We start from the raw sequence: 21,460 nt of genomic DNA, 5'->3' as shown, positions 1-21,460 counted from the left end.
CAATGCATTGAAGTACGTTATGAATTTCTCAAATTAATTTCAAAATGGGTATTCTTGAAATAGAAATATCTGTGTCACTCCACATCACTTTCATAGAACATAATCTGTACTTGACATTGCTCTCTGCCAACCAGAAAAGTTAATTCTGTATGAAAGGTTTTGATAGGAATAGTCTGAAAATATATTTGCATGCCATGTAGCCAGCAGGGCAAAACTGAGGAAAATCCAAAGGAATAAAAAAAACCCTGGAAGAAAAGAGAAGTTGTAAAGTGAAGAACATACAGTCAGTTTGTAGTTATAGTCAGTTTATTCATTGTCTGTGATAGGAAATAAGACCTCTAGTGATTACAGGGAAGAGGTGCTAATGCACACAGCAGGGTAAAATGTGTAAATCCCCGAGATTTTCAGTGGAAATTGACTTTTTCAAATCCAGAGACATAGTTCCAGAGGATAAACAAGAAAAGAGCAGCAGTTCTTAAAGAATATCTGATTATTGAGTAAAATACATAAATTTACATTGTGTTTCATTTCCTACTAATGTAAGGAAATTAAAATACTGAGGAGGGAATGTGGTTGTTTGATTCACCCTCACATATGCAAATTATTTATTTCTCTTTTCACTACCTCTAGTAATATTTCTAAATTCAGTTATTTAAAAAAAAATTGCTTCCTGGTTGTGGTGACTACAGCCATGACAGAAATTCAGGACTGCTTGTCCCAGTGGCTGATGAAAATTTCTTTAAAGTATTAATGTATTTTAGACAGGTCATTAGTATAGTAAATATGAGAGTAGCAAGACAAAAAAAAAAATAAATTTAATGAGGTGGGAAAATATGGCCATAGTAAAATTTCTTGGGATTTTAATACGACTAAAAAGCAGTAATTTTTATATATACATGATCTCTCCACTGAGACTGTAGAAGTTTGTATGGTCAACACTACTAACAGGAGAGAAAAAGTAACTTTCCAAAATTGTCGTTTCCAGGAAGCAGTTAAAAAAAAGGAGATGAGAGTATCAAAGATTTGCTTATTTGTCAACTTCTGTGGCTCCAGGCACACAAAAACCCACTCAGATGTGCAGTATCTAAAAATATGTAACAATAAAATCATCGTGAATTAATAGCATAAAATAAAGAATGTTGAATATCTTTATGTTTGATACACTTGTGATAATAAGCACTAAAAGTGATAAATCTGCACAGGAATGAAATAGTACAAAAAAGGTGTTGCCTCAGGAAATGTAGTGATTTAATAATGTCTTGATTTTAATTCCGTTTCTCATCTGTTTCTCAGATATCTAGAGAAATTATGTATAAAAAATATAACAGGTGGTAGAAGTAAATTTTGGCTGGAGATATTGTCCTGTTGTGAAGCATAGGGAAAATAGATTTTTGTCTGAATAGTTTTGTTTTCTTCACCCATTATATTTGAATTCTTCATGGGAAATATTTCTCAGTGAAATATTTTTGTAAATGATGCAGAGATTGGTTCTGAGAAAACAATTTATTTGAACACTTTTCTGTTTAACAGGGTGTCAAAGTATTTGCTGCTGTTTATCCTGGGTTTCTGTTCTCATTTAACTAGAGAAAATTCATAGATTCATAGGAGTTCTGTCCAGAATGTACCACTGTGAGAGTATTAACCTGACCTCCTAAATGGCAGAAGGCAGAATCTCTTCCAGTGATTCCTACAAGGCAGCCCAAAAGCAATGATTGATATAAAGTCTCTGTTAGCGAAAAGCTGTGTCTTAAGACTTCAGGGAAGAATTTCCTAGAATTGCCAATTCTTATTTTATCTTTATTGAATGTTTTTGTCTTCTTTTTAGTTTGAACTTTTCTGACTCTTGATGACAGTCTTTGTCTGGTTGAAAGGACTTCTATCCTAAGCTATCAGGAACTTTTGATAGTTATAGACTGGGTTGAGACACCTCTTTATCTTGGATTTATTCAACAGATGGAGCATTTTAGGGCTTTCTTTGTAAGACATGGTTGCTGAGTTTTCTTAGGGTTTATAATGACATTAATGACTGTGGGGAAAGTTTTTTTTTTTTTTGAAACATCTCTCATTTTTTACTTCATTTTAAATATATGAACACTGTAATTAACACGGTAATGGTTTTAATTGCCACAAAAATAATGCCGTTTTCTATTTTTGTTCATTATTTCTCTGCTTGTGCACTCAAAACTTGCACTGACCCCCTTACTTGCTGCTTCACACTTGGAGCTCATCTAGAGTAGCTTAACTCAAATGATCTTGTCATTATTTCATTTTCAAAGCACTTGAGATACTGTCCAGAAAAGATGGCCTCACTTAGAACAAATTCATGGATGTTATTAGGATTTACAGAAGCATACTGAATTTGTGCTGATGGCTTTGTCTTGTAAAAAGCTGGTAAAAAAAAAAAATCTAATTGTGCCCTAATAATCATTTGGCAGAAAGCCCAAATGCCCTCATTTGGCAGAAAGCCCTGTCCTTATTTTCAGTCAAGGCAGTCCATTAGTGCTCCTGATGGCATCTTGCCTTTGTCCCAAGTCCTGAACAGGGCAATCCAGAAAAGAAGGGATCCTCAAAGAGATGTAGGTAGAGAATGGAACTAAAAAGGGCCCAAACTCCTGTTATCCTGAAATTACTCCTTTCCACCCAAAAAATATCAATAAAGTCCCTGTCATATTTCTACCAACTGCACTGGAAAACCCTCTGAATGAGTCTGTCCAAAGCTGTGTGGAGATTAAGAGGGGCTGAATGATTTGATTTCAGATCTAATGTGGAAATGTAGGCACTCCTGAGCCCTCCTGCCTAGATTCTAGTAGATTTCTAGATTTTGTTTAAGCATCCCAACAGAATTGGGAAATACTGTTACCCTGCTTACCCAATACTAAAGGAGGCTGCAACAAAATCAGAGTACCAGGTATCTTTATAATCAATTTCTGATTATTCATAATTGCATTCAATAATGACAATCAATAAGTGCAGTACATTTTTCAAAAGTAATTTCTAAAACATGCAGATAATCCTAATGGAATTTGTCAGATACACGGCACTTGAGAGGATCAATGATCATGACCCCAGATATTCAATATATTGCTTTGATTCATCCTTATTATTGACTATATGACTGTTCATGCTTTATAACATACTTCATATTTTCATATCCTTTCCAAATATTTTGTTTTGAACCCCATGTCAATAAAATCAATTTCTCTACTAATTTGAGAAATGGATGGGACAGGCTAAATTACACCACCCAAGAAACACTGGGAGCAGTTCCACAGATAAAGTGAAATGATATTTCTAACTACAGGTGTGGTTTTTTTTGTTTGTTTTTTTTTTTTGTAGATAATTTAGAGAGATGTATAATTATGCATTATTCTTTGAGAAAAAATATTGTATCTTAAACCTCTAGCCATCAATTTTGTAGCAAGACACCTTCATAATATAGCTTTATTTCATGCTATTTCACCACTTGCCATGCTTCTGAATCCCTTTTGTAATTTCATAAATATGTCTATAGTATATTATATTCTTCCTTGCTGGAATGTGATTGTGAACTAAATTGTCATGAGAAAAGGCACTGTAAATATCCTGCTGCTAATATGCTATTTCTTATGGTGTTGTTTCTGTTTTTGTAATTTCAAAATACTAATTACTGTTTCTCCTGTTTGTCATGAAAATACAGTTCTTACATAATTGTGTGGCCAAGGTGTAAATTCTCTAGCAGATGAAAAAAATGTAATAGCAGAAATAACCACTAAACATAGAAAGAGTCAGGTGTTTTTTGTTTGTTTTTTTAATATCAAGGTTTCCATGAAGAATCACTGAACATTAAAACAATTCTTTATTCTTTAATTAGTAAAAATGTACTGTAAAAATATGATTCCCATTTTCATATCACTAAATCACAGTAATATGCTAAAATAATTAGAATTGGTTGCGCTTTTGCTGAAAAAAAAAAATATGGAGCAGAATCTGCTCTCAGTTCAGTAGGGACAGCCTGAGACAATTCATCTGGAGATAATAAGCCAGATTCACAGCCTGTGTAAGTTGTGCAGTTCCTCTGATTTCAACTGTGTCACACCAGATTTAAATCAACTCAGTATTTGGCTCAATATGCACAGTCAACAGATTACACTCGTAGCACCAAGAGCAGACTTTGGCTGGAGGAATTAGGTTGCAAACACAGAAAATAGCAGGGCAATTAATTGTTTTTGGTGGTGGTCATGGGGGAAGATCTTGGAAATAAGGATTTACAGAGGATAAGAACTCTCTAGTTCTTCAAGTGAGGAGCTTGGTGCAATGTGAAAAAATAGAAAAATTTCCACATCTTTTTGAAGTCAGAATGCTGAAGAGAAAGTCACCTGTTTTCAGGGTGAAAAGTCCTTGGTATGATCAAGTGGTGCAGAAAAGGAAAAAGTTCCTCTGTGCCACTGCCTGCAGCATTTGGGGTTGGCATTTTGGGTCCTAAAAACCTTGGATTCCACTGCTGCCAGCAGAGCTACTCAGTAAACAGTAAGGTCCCTTAGAGTGGATGGATAGAAATGTTGGTAAATTCTGTGTGTGGCTGAACCATCAGAAATATGTAGTATGGCTCTACTCTCCTCCAGGTACAGAAATTTTACACCAATGCAAAACTAATGACATAAATGCAGTTACTCCTGATTTAAATGAGGAAATTTTTGTTCCCTCTGAACTGTGACTTGATATTATACATGGGTTTTTTCCTTTTTTTATGGTTTTGTTTTATTTTGTTTTTTAAGAGTGGCTGGAATCAGCAAAATTAATAAAAAGTAGGGCTAGAATTTGGGCCTTCTGTATTCTTAGATTCTGCTTAGAAGAATAAACCATACCTAGAAAATGGGAATCAGGAAAGCCAAGTGAAGTGTTAGTGATATGGAAATATATCATCCATCACAAACAGCCTACCTTAATTAAAGTGCTCAATGCTAATTTAATGTAAAAGCCTCATAAAGTACCATAAAGAAGCTGAACTAATTTTTTTCTTAGATTGCAAAACTGCTTAAGATGGTTTAACTTACCATGACAAAAACCTGTGGAGGAATGAATTTTCATTGCTGTTTACCAGTGCAGAAGGTTTGGCTATATACACTGTTTAATTCAGAGTGGGAATTTTACTTTTTTCCATTTTATTTAATTCAAAATGTTTTGACAGCTTGACTTGCTATCACTAAAAGTTTAATCAGTCAGACATTTAGGGGAAGCTGCTCAGCCAGTATAAATCTTTCTGGTGAAAGTCACAAAAAAGGTATACCAGATATTGCTAAGAGGCAGAACTCATGATTTAAAACCAAATATGCTAAACCGTGTAACCAGATGGGTTTAACATCTGATCCTGCCTAAGATGTCATTTTCAGAGCCCTTTTCTTTGAGTCTCACATCATGAGGAACTGAACTCAGCTGTCAGCTGAGTTCATATGCTGGTTTTAAAACATCTTGTTAAACTAAACGTGGCCACCAGAAAGAATGCCATGGCAATGCTGGTATTGCAATATACAAACACTATGATAACCAGAATTAGATTAAAGAGCCTGAAGTTAAACAACAATTGAAATAACTAATTTATTTTTCATTGAGTTTGGGTGTTGTTTTTTTTACTTAGAGAAAGGAAATTACTGCATGCAGTTAAAGGTAGAAGGTTCTTCCAGAAAAGTTTTGCTAATAGCCACTCCAAATAGCACATTTTTAGCACAAATATCACATCCAAATATCACTATTTACATTGTATATAGAACATAATATCTTTGTCTTCTGAAAGTGGGTGTTCTTCATCATCTCAGTGAATTTTATTCTATTTCTTGTTATAGAGTGTCTGAATGGAAAAGACAAATTATAATATCCAACTGTATAATTAAACCTTTAAACCCTTATTATTCATCATTTATAGCAGTTATTATTTTTAAAGTGGTAAATTTTTCAAATTATTTGTTGGAATACTGTTGAGTTTTGATGACCTTTTTCATTGCTTTCTGCATTAACTTATAAAGGCTTTTCACTATGACAAGAGACACATTCTGGGGAAATCACTGTTCTTAAAAAAAAAAATCATTAAGCCCAGTTCTGTGTAACTTGTTTTATTACTTGTTTTTTGGTTACAATATATCAAAATTAGTTTAAGGCATTATTCCTATGGGATGAGTCCATGAGAAATGACCAATAATGGCAGAACTGGCCTTCAGTTTTCACTGGGTTCTGCGTGCTCCCTCCCCAGGAAGAGCTGGTGGAGATGGCATAAACAGCAGCAGGAGATCTCCCAGGCAGTCAGACTGCTGTGCTGTCAGCCTTCCCCATCTCTTTGTTGCCTCAACAGCATCCATCTCCTTGACTTCTGTGATGGTTTTCCTTTGTTATTTTACCTTTCCCATTTTCTCTTTCCTATTCCCCTCCTCAGTCATGCTCAGAGAAATACTCCTTCAAAGTCACCTTCCCAGTGGAGTAGCTGAGGACTATAGGCACCAAAATGAGTTTTAGGACACTGAGCCTGTTTCTCAGCTTTCAATTCTGTCCACTTTATTAACTGAGACTCATTTTTAGCCCCCTTTTGCTTTGTAAGCTTTGGGAGAACCTTCTTTCCTGTGCCCCATATTGATGTTGGGTTGGGTATAAACAATGGTAAATGTTGTTTCTTGTTGATAGCAGCCTTAGGCAAAATGCTCTGTAACTGGGGGGCAGAACCCATCCTTGGCACTGCTGTGGCCTTTACTGACTGTACCAGGCAGAGAATGGATTGATTTTTTTGCAATGTGCAAGTTTCTGATGCTGACCAATTCTGTAGGACATAATGCAACAGTTCTGACTCGTTCCACCCAGTTTAAGTTCCACTTTTTCCCTGCTGGATTTGGAGATTTTACCCAATGACCAGAGTGCCTTTCTAATGACTATAGGATCAGCTATGCTGCCTGTGGTTACATCTTCACAGCACATTCAAGAATTTAACTTATCTGAAGTTTAAAGTCATCTACTTCATCATCCAGGAAAATTCAGAATGGGAAAGTAGTACCAAATGAATTTAGAATCCCTATCACAAATAACTGGTGGTTTTAAAACATACAGTTACAAAAGTCTTACAAGAAGACCCTCTGATTAATAAGTAACAATAATAACAGTTGCATGTACAAAGAGCTGCACTAAATCCTATACAATATTTGCACTTTGGCAAAGAGTATTTTGTTTCATATCACATACATTTTGTTAAGTAGAGGAAACACTGCTTCCCTGGTGCTTTCGTTTTTCCCTCTGGATTGTAGCAATGGAGCACTTGCATGTTGTGTTTGATGCCTTGCATGAGTAAGACATGCAATGGCAAGTTCCAGTCTGCATGCTGCTTAATGAATGTTTTCCTTTTCTCTCCTTCCCTGTTATGTGCTTACAGAAGACAACTATGTGGAAGGTGGGTGCTTTCTACCTTATTTTCCTAAGCTCTTGTTTTTCCCCTCTGTTCAGTGGGGTTTTCTTTTCCTTCTGCTTAATGTTATAAAAAGTTCACATATCATTCAGTACGGTAAGTTGTATTTTCCCCTGCATAAAGGCATACAAGTGTATCGAATAGATGTGATTTATTTTTTCATACAGAACACAAGCAAAGCTCCTTGGCCTTATTGCTGTAATTCCAGAATATCTCCACTGAAACAACAGGATTTGTACTCATGTGACTGATACCATATCCAAAACCTCTCTGGAGATTTGCAGGACTGATTTCTTCTCATGTTCTGTATGAAAAACACTTCAAGAAACTATCCCATCGATGTGGAGCCTAAACCCTCCCAATGAAATAGCAATGCATGTTAAATTCCTGTCTCTTAATTGCTTAGGAAAATGGAAAGCGCTTTTCTCTTTAATACCACAAACCTTGCTTACTCTAATATCCTTTACAGCACAAAGCTTTAGGAAAAGAGGTTTTCTGTCTAACTTTTCAGCATAATGCACTTGCCTTTGAGACACTGTGAAAGAAGCAGCATGTGATTTTAATAATTAAGTTGGTATGTAATTAAGTCCCTTTAAAGAAAGTATGGCATAGGGCAGTGGAAACTAAGGCACAATGCCATCTATCCTGAATATTGGTAAGTAAGTCTATTAGCTGGTGAAACATGCAAATATATGATAGCTATAAAGTCTTTTTGCTTATAAGCTAAAAAGTATAGGTGCTTTTTTATGTACAAATGTCTTTAAAATCTCTCTGGTGTGAATCTTTGCATACTGGATAAAGGTTTTCTATTTGAAAAAATTCTTTTACCTATCCAAACTGAAAAAAAAAAATTGCTTTCATTTGATTTCATTCCGATATTTTAAAAGCTATTTTAAAAGCAAGGAGTTTGTAAATTAACTCATATGCAAAGTAACTGTCCTGGCATGACTCTGACCTGGTATGCTCATGTGAGCCACTCTGGGGCCTGAGTTCATTCAGGTTTCAACTCACTGTGAGCCACTGCCTGTTCAGGGTTGATTTTCTCAAGCCTTGAAGTGCTGATTCTTCATCTCTCTGTGCTGCTGTATTCAAGGGTGAAGGCAGGTGCTCAGATTTAGCACATAGATGATGCTATGCAATTTTATTAATATATATGTTTTCCCAAGGAGAAGGAAAATTCAAATAATTCTGGTGCTTTACTTGTGGGCACTGTCATGCTCGTATACGTCAATAAAATTTCATTTTCAGTGTGAGATAAAAATGTATTCAGCAACACTGGAATAGAAATTCTAGCTGAAAAACATAAAAGCCTAGAAATAACTGCCTAATCTTGTATTTGATCTGTGCATAAAACTCTTACTGGTGTCAACATGAGTCTCAAAATTTGAATTAGGTTCAGTATAACTAGATAAGGAGGTTCAATTGCATTTCACATATTCATTTATGCACAGCAGTAGAAGATAAAACCTGGATAACTGTTAATCCAGACTTTACCTGAACCTAATTCTTAAAACTGCAACCTTAAATTTATTCTAACACAGGTCTGGATACTTATGCATACATTAAAGTTACAAAGCATGAATATGTAAAAATGGAAGCATAGAATTGTGTATCCAAAGCACAACTTGAAATCTGAGCTAATTTTTTTCATCTTTGATCTCTGTGATATCTGAGCATCTCTGTAAATTAGGCGACATAAGCAAACAGAAATATGTAATATTCAAATTTGTATGTACTTCTGGTAAAAAAGGCTGTTGTTTTTTCATTTTACTGAATTTGGACTACATTTAATACCTTCACTGCAGGTTTATCACATTTAAATTTGTTTTGGCCTGTGTTCTGCATGGAACTCACACACCAAACTATGGTATCCTACCTTCATATCCTCTTCCACTATCCCTGTGCTCCTTAACCCTCTCCTCTGAGAGCCAAGTTCAGGAGAGAGTTGGAGTGGATCACACATGAGGGATTCTTTCTAAATCTTGAATTCCTAATTCACAAAGATATTGAAGTAATGGTGCACAAATGAGTATTTTCAATGTACGGGAGGTCTATATGTGGCTACCTTAAGGATAAAAGTTCCCAGGTTTGTTAAAAGCAGACTTTCATATTGAAAATCTAGCAGTGATTCCTCCCATGGCAGATTTAGCTGTATCATTTTAAACCCCTCTGTGGAATGAACAGGTACAGTACTAGTAATGCTTCACTCTTCAATAGCCTTCACCCATAGTTTGCAAAAATATAAAATAAGGTAAGTATCATCATGTGCCTTTAGCAAGGGAATAAAAATGACCTTACTGCTTGCAAATAAAGTAACACAAAGAGTGAAACAAAATAAAGTGTCTTGAGCATTAGTACTGAATTTTTAATTGGTAGATGTTTGGTTTGAGCAGTGTATGCCTTTTACATTCACTTGGCTGCATTTTTTCATGGAACAACACTGCAAGTGACTCTTAAAATTCAAGCAGTTTTTATGATGGTACTTCTGCTATTTACATTTTTTCTTCAAATTATGTAAGTCTCATCTATTTGCAACTGACCAATTTCACATATCATTTTAACAAAAATAGTGATCACTATCAAGCAGTGATAATCTGAAGCTAGACTTTTGTTTAGGTTCATATAGCTAAGAAGTTCATATGTAAATGTGAGATAGTAAAAGATCCGCTTTATTGCATTCTCCTGGGAGACTGCACAGTGATTTTTTTGAAAGATCTCACATAAAGTAGTGGCTGAAAAGTCATAGTTTCATTAAAGAAAAAGATGTTGCAATGTTCAACTGGTTTCAATTTTTCTTTATCAAATACAAAGGGGTCAATTAGGGTCAAGTCAAAAATCTGAGATTTCTTGCCATAGTTGCCAACCAAAAGCTAAAACCCAAAGACAAATTAATCAATCACCAGAAGAGACTGACACTTCCAAAGGCCACGTGGCAGGAGATCCAGGGAAGGACACCCAGCACTAAGAGAATGAATTAAATAATATCACCTGGTCTTTATGCTCAGTGTATTCAGCAAGCCTCTCTTGCAGCAACACTTACAGAGAAAGAACACCCATGAAAACATTTCTATTCTCTTTCACAAGCTGCAGACTGCCAGTTCAGCTGTGTGATGCTTCCCAAGCAGTGCTGATGCAGGCATCCCTTCAGGATCACAGTCAGCTTTCATTTACATTGCTGTGAGCCCCAGGTAATCCCACCAGCTGCAGAGCTCTGTATTTGGAAACAGAATTTATTGCACAAGAGATCAGGCACATCAGGCCCTTCAGTTTAACTACACATCTAAAACGAGTGACATTAAAAAGCAATAATTCAACAAAACCATTGTTAGACTACTTGGAACATCACTTGAGATTTGGAACTGATAAGAGAAGAATCATTTAGACTGATTGCAGTCGGGAGTATCTGCTTTGAACTACCCCCAAGTAGCGTGAGTCATTTGTGCACCTAATTTTCTTTGTGAATTAGAAATCACAGAAACTCTCTCTCTAGGAAGTCTGTTGTCCAATAAAGAGAAGGATATTTTATTGCTCACCTTCTTTGTGTGAATTAATTTCAATTAATTGCAATTAAGAAAATAATGTATGGCTTTTTTGAGAAGAGGAGCACATTTTACACATGAACAACCAATAACTCCTGAAATGGATCCTAAACCAGCTAAATTCAACAAGAATAAGTCTGTTTTTTAAATCAGACATAAAAAATGAAAACCCTTCATATATCTAAGAAAAATATTCTCCCAACATCACATTATATTCAATGAGATTTAAGTATCATTTTATTATCATGATTAAAAAAGATGAATATTTTTCCTTGAAGAGTAACAAAATTTGGCTCTGGATGAGTGATTATCATTATGGACATCTGCTTTGAAATGTCACTAGACCTATTATGGTGTGATGGGATTTCATCTCACAATATAAGTATAAAGCAAAATCTATTTCTCACAGATTGAAGAAGTAGTTGCAGAAGCTGTCACTTAAATTTTCTTTATTGCTATGTATTTTATATTGCATATGTAATAATTTGCCTTCTCTGGAACAAATTCATTCTACTGTCATATTTCACACAAATAAGGAGACATTCTTTGCATTATCATTTCAATGTGATGAATAAATTTTATTTAATTACCTGAAATGCTCATTTTTATGAGGGGAAAAAGATCAGACCCAGCCCATTTTTCAGGTTTAAACTTCTCCAGGGTTTAAGCATCATTTCACATGTAGAGGACAGGAAGTCCTCTCAGCAAAGTGTTCAAAGCAATATAACCAAAATATGATAAAGACAGACGGATTATTAAAGGAATTGGTTGAATTTGAAAGCATTTTATTATTTTCTGTCAATGCAAATACTGCACAGAAAAAAAAATACACAATAAAACAGCACCCAGTGTTTGAATTGCAGTTCTGTTACTCGTAGCCCAAAGCATTCCAACCAGTGGTTGAAAAATGCTCTTTGATTTCCCTCTGTGATACAGACATCTTATAGGAAACAGATGCCTGTCACAAAACATTTTTGTCAGTGTGACAACACCACCTTCCCGTGCTCCCTTGTTCATTGCTGACTGTGCTCTTGTTTCCCTTCAAGGTCTGGCGCACCTGATGATGGGCGACCAAGGTATGGGCTCTGTTCCTTTTCCACTCTGCTTTCATTGTTTCTTCTTGTTCTGTAGCTGCTTTGAATCCATCACTGCAACCGATGGGCAAATGCTTGAAAGCTGTCTTTGGCTGCAAAGAGACACATGGTTTTAGTCACATTTTTTTCTTGTTTCGTTTTTTGGTTGTTTTGGTTCTTTTGTTTTGTTTGCTACGTAAGCTTTTGTCCTCCTGCCTCCTCAACTCCCCCTCTTGCAAAACAATAACTAAAAAGAGGTGAGAGAAATAAGGAAGTGATTACAAAAATTCTGTATATTGATCAGAAAATACAATTATGGGTGATCCTATTAAAGATAAACAAAGTGCCAGACCACTCTTCAGATAGCCCCTGAAAGAAGATGCTCCTCTTGTAACATTGTACACATTGAAGAGTCCATTTGCATTAATGCATGGCTGATTGGAAATGTGCAGAAAGCACCTGCTCCTGGCTTCTGGAATGCTGAGAGTACAGTTTTGCTACCTAACAAAACCACTGATTTTTTCCTCCTAACCATTGTCCATGTTACCTTTGTGACAGTCTTTCTTATCTAAGCATGGATTATTTCTGTGTTTCTCTGCATGTACATGATTGGGAAGAAATAAACTAAATCCCTAATATGACACTGATTGCATCTCCATTTGTCTTCAGACACTTACCTTAGACTTTGTCTCTTCATGTTCAGATACTATTGCATTTACATGTACTCATGACTCTTACTGTTGTTTCTCTCCTCTTCTTTATTCTCTTTTTGTCTGGAAATGCTTTCTTCATGGAACCATTTCACCAAATCCATAGGTAAAAGTAAAGGTATTACATGATTTTCTTTATTTTTAATGCCATCAGTATACTTTAATGTATGTATAAATAATGCAAGTGAATGTAAAATTTTTGCGCTGATAACATGAGGTAGGTATATTCTTAAAGTAAATATTACATGGATATCAAGGTAAGGATAATTATCCTAAAGTACAGGCTGACCATTTTCTAAGTTTGTTTCCTGGTGTTGTGAGGGATGTGAAGCTTTGGCAGTGATAAAAGAGGCTGCAGCTCTAGGAAGTGTTCATGATGAAGTAACAGCCACATTTTGAGGTATGCCTTTTTCTCTTCTCAAAGAGCTGCAGTCTAAACCACCAGACACAGAAAAAAGAAAAAAAAAAGTGTGATGTTGTTCAGTAGAGACTCTCTGGAGATAAACTGTGCAGGGTCAGTCCACAGCTTGATGTACCTTTTACATGGGAACAGCACTAACTTTAGCAAGTCTTTGCCCTGAGAGTTTCCTTTCATATTAATCACTTGGAGTGTATCTGAGATAAGAATTGGACAAAGGAATGAGGAAGAAAAAAAGCCAAACAGAAGTGTGGGGTTTCTTTCAGATTTTTTTTTTATTCTTTTTGTTTCTTTATGTAAAGAATGCCAGCTGTGTTTACTTCCCTTCTCCCAGAGGAAACAGTGCAGTAGGGGCAAGAATTTTTTCCTTTATAAATAAACATCAGATTTTGCTACAAGGACACTTGTTCACAGGCACTGTGTAAATATATTTTTATGATAAGAAGGTGGTGATTAAAAGCCATTTAATCTCTGTTACATATGATGAATTATACAGTTCTATTCATCTTAGCCATTTGCCAGGGTCGCCTATTCTTTGTATAAATCAAAAATCCAGTCTGCATGTTCATACTTTCCTGACTAGAAACAAACTACCAGGTTTGTTGGTGTCTTGGCTGATTTAGTGTTTCCATACCTAGGAGGTTCATGTAATGCAAAGTCTGTAAATACAAATCTGTAGTGTCCCTTTCCTCCTCATATCAGCCCCCCTGGAAAGACTCTGTACCTGTATAGGTGGGAGACAATTTGTGTGTGCTCTGGAGCTCTAAGTCTTCTTACTTAGGAAAAGTTTTAAGCAAGTATGAAAAACAATCTGCTCATTTCTCTGTTTTATCAGATCATTTTATTTTGTTTGCTATATGACTGATCCTTTTGTTTCTTAACAGTACATAGTATGTGTGATTTCCTCATTACTTATTATTACTATCTTATTCCTAATCAGTAGATATCCTAGCTGCAGCTACCTTAAAATGACATTTTTTATTAACTGAACCTTGACACTATAGATAATTTTTATTAATAATGCACAATTACTTTTCTAGATTTTTCTGTACACAGAATAAATTATGTAGTATGTATGGCACCAAAGGGTTTTTTGTAAGGAGTAAAATATAAATATTATGAATATTTATTATGAATAGTAGCTGATATGAAGAGCAGATTTTTAGCAAAACATAAATTTTTCTAGTGTTTTGCAACATTTAGACTTTTATATTTTTTTAAATGTTTAGCAACTATATTTTAAAAAAACTTACCTGTATATATTAGCTACATTTAATTTTCAGTAATGTGCCATGTAACATAATTTAAACATCAGTCACCAATCATCTAATCATTTGACTACATTTTACCTTTCATATTTTGGTTTTTTATTAGATTTATTCAGTTAATATGGAAATAATCATTACTATATTTTGAGAATCACAATACTTCTGCACATATAAGGTTGTATATTTGTTCAAACTGATGGAGAGGGTTTATATGTGTGCCAACTCCAGTTGCTTGTAACAGAAAATATCCCCCAATGTTGAGCCATATCCTGAACCAGGAAAAAACAGCCTCATTTTGTTGACTGTCCTGAAACTTTACTAATATCAGCTATTGAAACCTGTGGCCTTGAAACAGTTCTGATAACACACATTTGTAACACATGACAGTATAAAAAATTATGAGGGTGATGGAAAGGAATGAAGGGAAAAAAGAGGAAACTCCTTTGTTATAAGTTCCATTTCTTGAGAGGTATGCAAGGGCAGTAATTGTAAAATTATGGGTGATTATATGATGAATTAATCATATTTTGGAAATATAAGCAATGAAACACTTTTAAGAAGCTTTACAATGTAATTTGTCCTGAAGAGTATAAATGGCTGAAGTATCACCATCTCCTTTAATTGTGTAAATATTCTTTGGGATACTGGAAAAGGAGAAAAAGAAAAAATCAAATCAGTGTATCTTCATAATTAGGACAGGGTGTTAACAAGATAAGGACCTGGTGTTGACAGAGGAAAGAGAAATGTGGCAGCCTCTCCAAATGGACAGTACTAAGCTCAGTACTATCTCAAAATGCCCCTGATGTTTAACATTTAGTTGTAAATCTAAATTGGAATATCCTGGATAATCTCCCCACAAATTACTCCTTATAGATGCTATGCCTAATTCTAGGAAGATCTGCAATCTTTTATTTCTACTGGCATTTGTTTATTTTCTGACAAGCACCATATATTCGGAAACATTTAGGAATTCCATTTTCATCCCCTGGAAATAACTGACCTGTATAGAATTTTAGCAGCAGCGTTGTCACAGCTCTGATGGTGAAAAGTCATAGGCAAGGTAAGGTTTGTAAATGGTGTTGATGTTTTTACTTGCCCACTTGAAAATGCTACTCAGAGCAATTATTCAATTCAGAGCAATTATTCAAGCAGATTTAAGGATTGCTTAAATTCGAAGCAGTCCTGAAATCTGCTGTTCATAATAGGCAGATTTGTTTGCCCCCAAAAAATTTGTGCCCAAACAAATTTTCTCTGCTCTTTCCAACTATTGGAGGTGGTCTAATAAAACCATTTCCACCTATAGGCCTTACCTCGTCTAAGTCATGCAGGATTATTTTGTGTTGAATAGTAATAACACTAAATTTATATGGCAACTAATGCAAAACACTCCATTTCTTTATTTAAAAAAAATCTCATCCTCTCTTTTTCATGTTCTCTATTTCATATTCTTTTGGTGAACAATGAAAGGACTTTATAATTCACAAACTGTGAGAGTGACATGTAATACTTTTTGTTTTTATACTGCAGTTCTCTTAAGCCTATTCATATTTTTACCTATAGTTTTTTTATGTAATTATCATACTTTTGACTATATATATTACTCATACTGTACCTAAATACTATGTTCATACTCCTGTTCTATTATTTTAGTGATTATGTGCAGCTTTAAATTATACATGAGTCACTCAGGTTCGTAAAAACTTTTAAATGTTGGCTAGCTGAGCAATAAGTGTTTCTACCAAAAAATTGATAGTACAACTGCAATTTATTGTATTAGATTGCAGGCTTTTGATGTGCTGGTATTTGCTTTACTGTGTATAAGTGCTGAAAAAAGGCTTCAGAATGGCAATTTATGTATGTGTCAACATCCTTGACAAAGGAGGCAAACTTTTTTCTTGCACATGCTATTGCACAATACCTGTAACACCAAAGTGACACCACTAATTTTTTAATTATCAATCACACAACTCATTTGACAGCTGGGGAAATAGAGCATTGAAAAATAAGAGCAATTTATAGAAATTCTTAAACAATCATGAGCATAAAAGTGGCATGTTATAGCTAAGTAATTATGTGATGCTTACGTCATTCAACACAAATTTCACTTTGTGACAGTAATTTCTGGAAACTGTCTGGAATTTGGTCATTAACCTTCCTGCAACCACAAGTTCATCCTACTGGAATGACTTTGATTTTTGCTCTGGTTTTGAAGAACCAAGATGGTCTTGGCTCCTTGCACTCTCATTGAAACGCCTGTCCCCTCCTCATCTGCTGCTGTGTGTGCTCTTCAGGGTGGGCATGAGAGACATCCATAGCCCATCCTTCCCTGGTCCAAGCCCCCAGCAGTCCAGAAACCCTGTAAATTCTTTGGCACAGCCCTGGACTCAAGCTCAGCTCCTTATTTTTGGCTCAGTGACCTGTTGACATGGACTCCGTTTCATGGCTTTTGCCTGGCAAGCACAAAACGTGGATGGAGGGCATTCCTGACTCCCTGCACTTGTTCACATAGTTATATAACCTAGGTGATAGCAGCTGGCTGGAAAGACTCCCTGGTAATAGCAAAGTGAGATAATTTAGGGGTTTGACACACAATGGGGTTGCCAGGGTAGGGGAACTGAAGTTGTTTCTAGGTGACGTTACAGGAGAAGAATGGATAACTTGAACTTCCCCACTCAATCTTGCAGTTGCTTCTATTGATAAAAAGGAACAAATCAACAAGGTTTAAAAATTTAACCTCCACAAGTCCCAAACATTTTGAAAGTCTTGGAAAATTTACAAAAATATCAGCATAAGAATTAAAAAAATATTCTCTTTAAAACTACCATCATTTTAATAAGTATTACGATTTTTAAAATAAATTTATGAAATTTATATATAAAGTTCCTCAAAGTACTCCAAAGAGCAGAAGCTACATCATATATCTCTTCTATAATGACTTCTTTTTTTCTAAAGAAACTCATCAGTATAGTTAAATAAAGGCTGCTGTTCACCAGAACTATGATAAGTAAGTTTTTGTGTGAAACTCATACCCCCATGCCTACAAATATATGTTCCAATAAATATTTGTACTATCCTTATATTTATATGGTCAATATGTTCAAATTTTGGTTGAATATCATAATGAACTCTACACTAAATGTTTATTTTGATGCATTGAAGCAAATAATTTTCTTGCACTTCAGTGGGTGATACCCTGCAACCCTGGAATATTGGCATTTGAAGCTGAAAATTCAAATTTATGTTGAATTATGATCAGTAAAAGGTCCCCAAGGAGACAAAAAATGCAGCAGAAGATGGCTGCTGAAGAAGTTTTCTATCTGAAGCACATGGCTCAGAAGAAACCAACCAACATCAGGAATAGAAATGCAAATTCTTCCTTGTGACCCACACACTTGAAATTCTATCTGAGATGGCTGATTCCTCATCAGCAGTATGAAAAGAAATTGCAAGGACCTGTCACAAATATAAAAAAAACTTTCTGAAGAAAGGGGAACATACTTATTTTTAAAATAAAATCACCACATGGTAATGTCCAATCCACACCAAGAGTTCTAGTTCCTTACCACCATGAAAATAAAGAATTCACCGTGTTCTGAATCATTCTGATGGCACTCAAAAGGATCACGTAACGTGTGTGTGTTTTTCATAGACTTCCTATGGATTCCGAGGAAAGACAATAAATGTGTTACTCTGGAGGATTTAATGTAAAAAATGTTATATTTGTAAATGTGTACATTTCTGCTGGGTCCAGTAAACATTGTAGTATAGTACATATGCAGGATTTTGGCTTCCTCAGCACAAAGCTCCACTTTGAGGACAGGTTTATCCAGAAGATGGGTATGCTGACAGAAAACCTTTCAAAATAATATTAAAAAGTTCTTTCAAGATGAAGGATGTGCATTTCAGGCCAAAAAGTATGAGGGGATTTGTTGGGGTAGGAAAACAGTTAAGCTGTCAATCTGAAGAGGTAAAAAAAAGAATCAGCAGGTAAGCAATAAAGAAATAGGAAGACTTAGCATTTCTTCCTTAAAGCAAACTTTTAATGTATGTGTGAATGTACCTAGAAAATGAGAATTTAAAGCTGCAGTGGTCTTTTTTGCACAGTGAAATTCCATGAGAGTTTTATACATATTTCATAGACATTTCCAATGAAACAGGTGTTTGAGAGAAGTATATTCCTTGGATATTGGAATATCCTTGAACCTTCTTGTGAGCCAAATACATCAGCAGAGTGACACTAAAGATGTCAGTTTCACCCTAAGATTGCACTCTATCTTCCTAGGATAAAATTGAGTCCTTGAAATGTACAAGAGCAACTAAACAAATGAGCCCAACAGAATCTAATTTCTGTTATTTCAATGAAAATCAAAAGTAGTTGGAAATTACTGTACATCTCAGAACAGAAGTCTCAGCTGATTTTAACATTAATCCAATCAATCATGCTCAGTGGAGTTTCACCAGCTAAGTGGAAAGAAATTAGAGCCCCAAGGAAGAGTATTTGCAAACATCTCTAACATTTGTCTACATGCAGGATTACAAAATTCTGGACTAAGCTTTGTCACAGCTTCTAAAGAATCTAAATCTAATGAAAGTGAAGAAATCTTAAGAAGACTGCTCTAAAATTGTACTGGTATAGCTGAAAATGGGGACTGTGCTCTTTAAATGCACATTATAATGATATTTTTCTACCGAGAAGAACTGCCTGCAAAGGAATTGAAAAGTATTTAAATATTCAGGTCAGAATTGATCATTCTTGTAGAAATAAGAATGCTGCATACAAATTTTTTAACCTGCTCTTTACAGGAATTTTCTTTAGTGGTAATAACATGCCAAGGTACTTAGAAACGACAGAAATTTGAGTTATCACATCATAATTAAACTCTTTTAATTAAAAAAAATCCCCATAATTTATACTGGTACTACTAATATACCTCTCTCCTGATTTTCAAAGACTTCTATAACCCTGATGTTTTTAATTCCTCAAAGGTAGTTTTCTAGGATCCACCTAGAGCAATTAAGCAGAACTGTGAAATTGTGCAAAGAACTGGGAAGTTCAGGAGCATAAAGGAAGATTCCCATAGGAAATTGTGGAGCATGGAATGTGGACTTGGCTATGAAATTATGATTCTTTTAATGGTTTTCATAGATACCAACCCGTATCCAGATATAGGGTTTTTTCTCAGACTTGGGAGCAAACAAAAGTGACTGAATGTTTTTATTGAATGAATTTATTCTAGTGAAAGGAGTCCTTTCTTCCTCATTAAATCTATATTCAGGGCAAAGTTTTTTTTTTTTTTCTGTTGGCACCCACTTAGAACAATTTTCTGATCAGCACTGCATTTCATTTAAAGGCAGTTTTTGTAGTTTGCTGCTATGACTTAGAAGTTCTGGTACTTTTTTTTTTTCCCTGCTCAAAGTAGACATTTATCCTTTAAAGAAAGGAAGCATCTGGACTGATTCACTGGCAACTAATAAAGCTGTACAGAAGCAACATTGGATAACAAGAGGCTACCAGAGAACACCTGGCATTGCTGGCATCACAGCCTTGACTTCAGTAGCTTCTCTGTCTTGGGGGTGGGAGGAAATAAAAGCAGCTGGGTCTAACTCCTTTCATCTGCCTTTGCATATTCTTCAGACAGAGGGGAGTCTGCCTGGAAAGCAAAATTCAGCATTAAGTGAGTATAAGTCTGGAAAATTTTCACCGGGGTTACCCTTAGCTGACAGGTCTGTCCTGAATTCCATTATCGTGAGCCATGGTTATTCCATTTTCAGGAGTATCCACCCGAAGAAAAGGAAGCTAAAGATCTTTCTGTGACCATTAATGCTCTGCTTCTGAAGCATCTTTTGGCTGACAAAAACCTGAGAGGTTCCTGAGGACAGCTGCATTGGTACTTAGGTGACCCCACTCCCAGCCAGCAGTAACATCTCTCTCTAGAATGGGAAGTCAGGAAGAATTTTCTTCATTTCCTACTTCATTGAACCTGAGTTATATCAAAAGGTGCCAGATAAGGGCTTTTGATCTCAGGAAAAGGGCATTGCAGGCCTTTTGCTGGTAATACAACCTGGTCTTTTGATTTACTCAGTTAATGGCTCTGCTAAACCACTTGGTCTTACAAGGTACTTACAAAATACATTCATTATACTTGTATTTCTACAAGTCCATAAGAAGTATTTTTTAAAACCTCACCAAAGTTGTCTACATACAAATCACTATTGAAAACTCTGTTTGCAAGCTGTGATTTTACTATTGAAGTAAATTTATGCTTTGTTTCTGTGCAAAACATCGCATAAATTAATTTTAAAGGCAAATGTCTGTTTGACAATGCTATTTGCACTATCAATGGATGTTTATTTAAATGAGTATCTGATACTACTTGTATTAACTGCAACTACTGATTAGTTGTTATGTAATTTTCAATTTTAGAAGAGTCATTTGGCTGTGGTTACATTGAACTCTAGCACTACTGTATGTTTATATCATCCCAAAAGTGATGGGAGATTTCTCAGTGTTCTATTTTAATTTAATCTTCATTTGCCTAAACACCCCTATATCACTGTGGTACAAGTAGTAAACTGGTGCTTTTCTTTCATCCAAATGAATCTGAAGACCAATAATTTTGTGGTTATTCCTCTAAGTTCTTAAGTTCTTACATCATTATGCACCTTTAAACATAAGAAAAACATAAGATGTTATACATCTTATTCATATAGGAAAATATCAGAAAAATCTGTGGAAAAGACAGGAAAATATCTGTGGCAAATCTATATTCTGAGCATTACACAAAGAAGCTACCTGAGTCCCACTGTTAGTCTACTGTTGCATACTTCCCCAATGCAAAGAAGGGGCTGTTCAGGGCTATTATGAAGAGGAAAAATTCCTGTATTCCTTTTGAAAATATTGGGAAGCATGGAGTAAAACACAGTAAGTCATTCACAATTCCAAAGGACAAATTCCTCAAAAATTTATATTAACGTATCCACATTTACCATGCATACATGGAGCTGCATTCAGAATGTAGTCACATTAGCAGGTAA

General features: G+C 35.3%; 1 protein-coding gene across 23 annotated transcripts in view; it reads left to right on the top strand.

Moving 5' to 3' along the window:
• NRXN1 (neurexin 1) overlaps positions 1–21,460 on the top strand; it is a 681,984-nt gene that overhangs the window by 71,226 nt on the left and 589,298 nt on the right. For 12 of the 23 annotated variants that reach the window (XM_064709388.1, XM_064709381.1, XM_064709378.1 and 9 more), the window contains exons 3-5: positions 7,385–7,402; positions 12,003–12,032; positions 12,846–12,857. The exons of 5 other annotated variants lie outside the window; for them this stretch is intronic. In XM_064709388.1, the coding sequence (XP_064565458.1) occupies positions 7,385–7,402; positions 12,003–12,032; positions 12,846–12,857 (60 nt within the window). The remainder of the gene's footprint in view (positions 1–7,384; positions 7,403–12,002; positions 12,033–12,845; positions 12,858–21,460) is intronic. 6 more of the 23 variants (XM_064709382.1, XM_064709377.1, XM_064709371.1 and 3 more) reach the window with 3 other exon arrangements.

This window comes from Zonotrichia leucophrys, chromosome 3 (assembly GCF_028769735.1).
Source record: "Zonotrichia leucophrys gambelii isolate GWCS_2022_RI chromosome 3, RI_Zleu_2.0, whole genome shotgun sequence".
Taxonomy (NCBI): domain Eukaryota; kingdom Metazoa; phylum Chordata; class Aves; order Passeriformes; family Passerellidae; genus Zonotrichia; species Zonotrichia leucophrys.
Note: the sequence above shows the minus strand (reverse complement) of the source record. Positions and strands in the feature narration are given on the sequence as shown.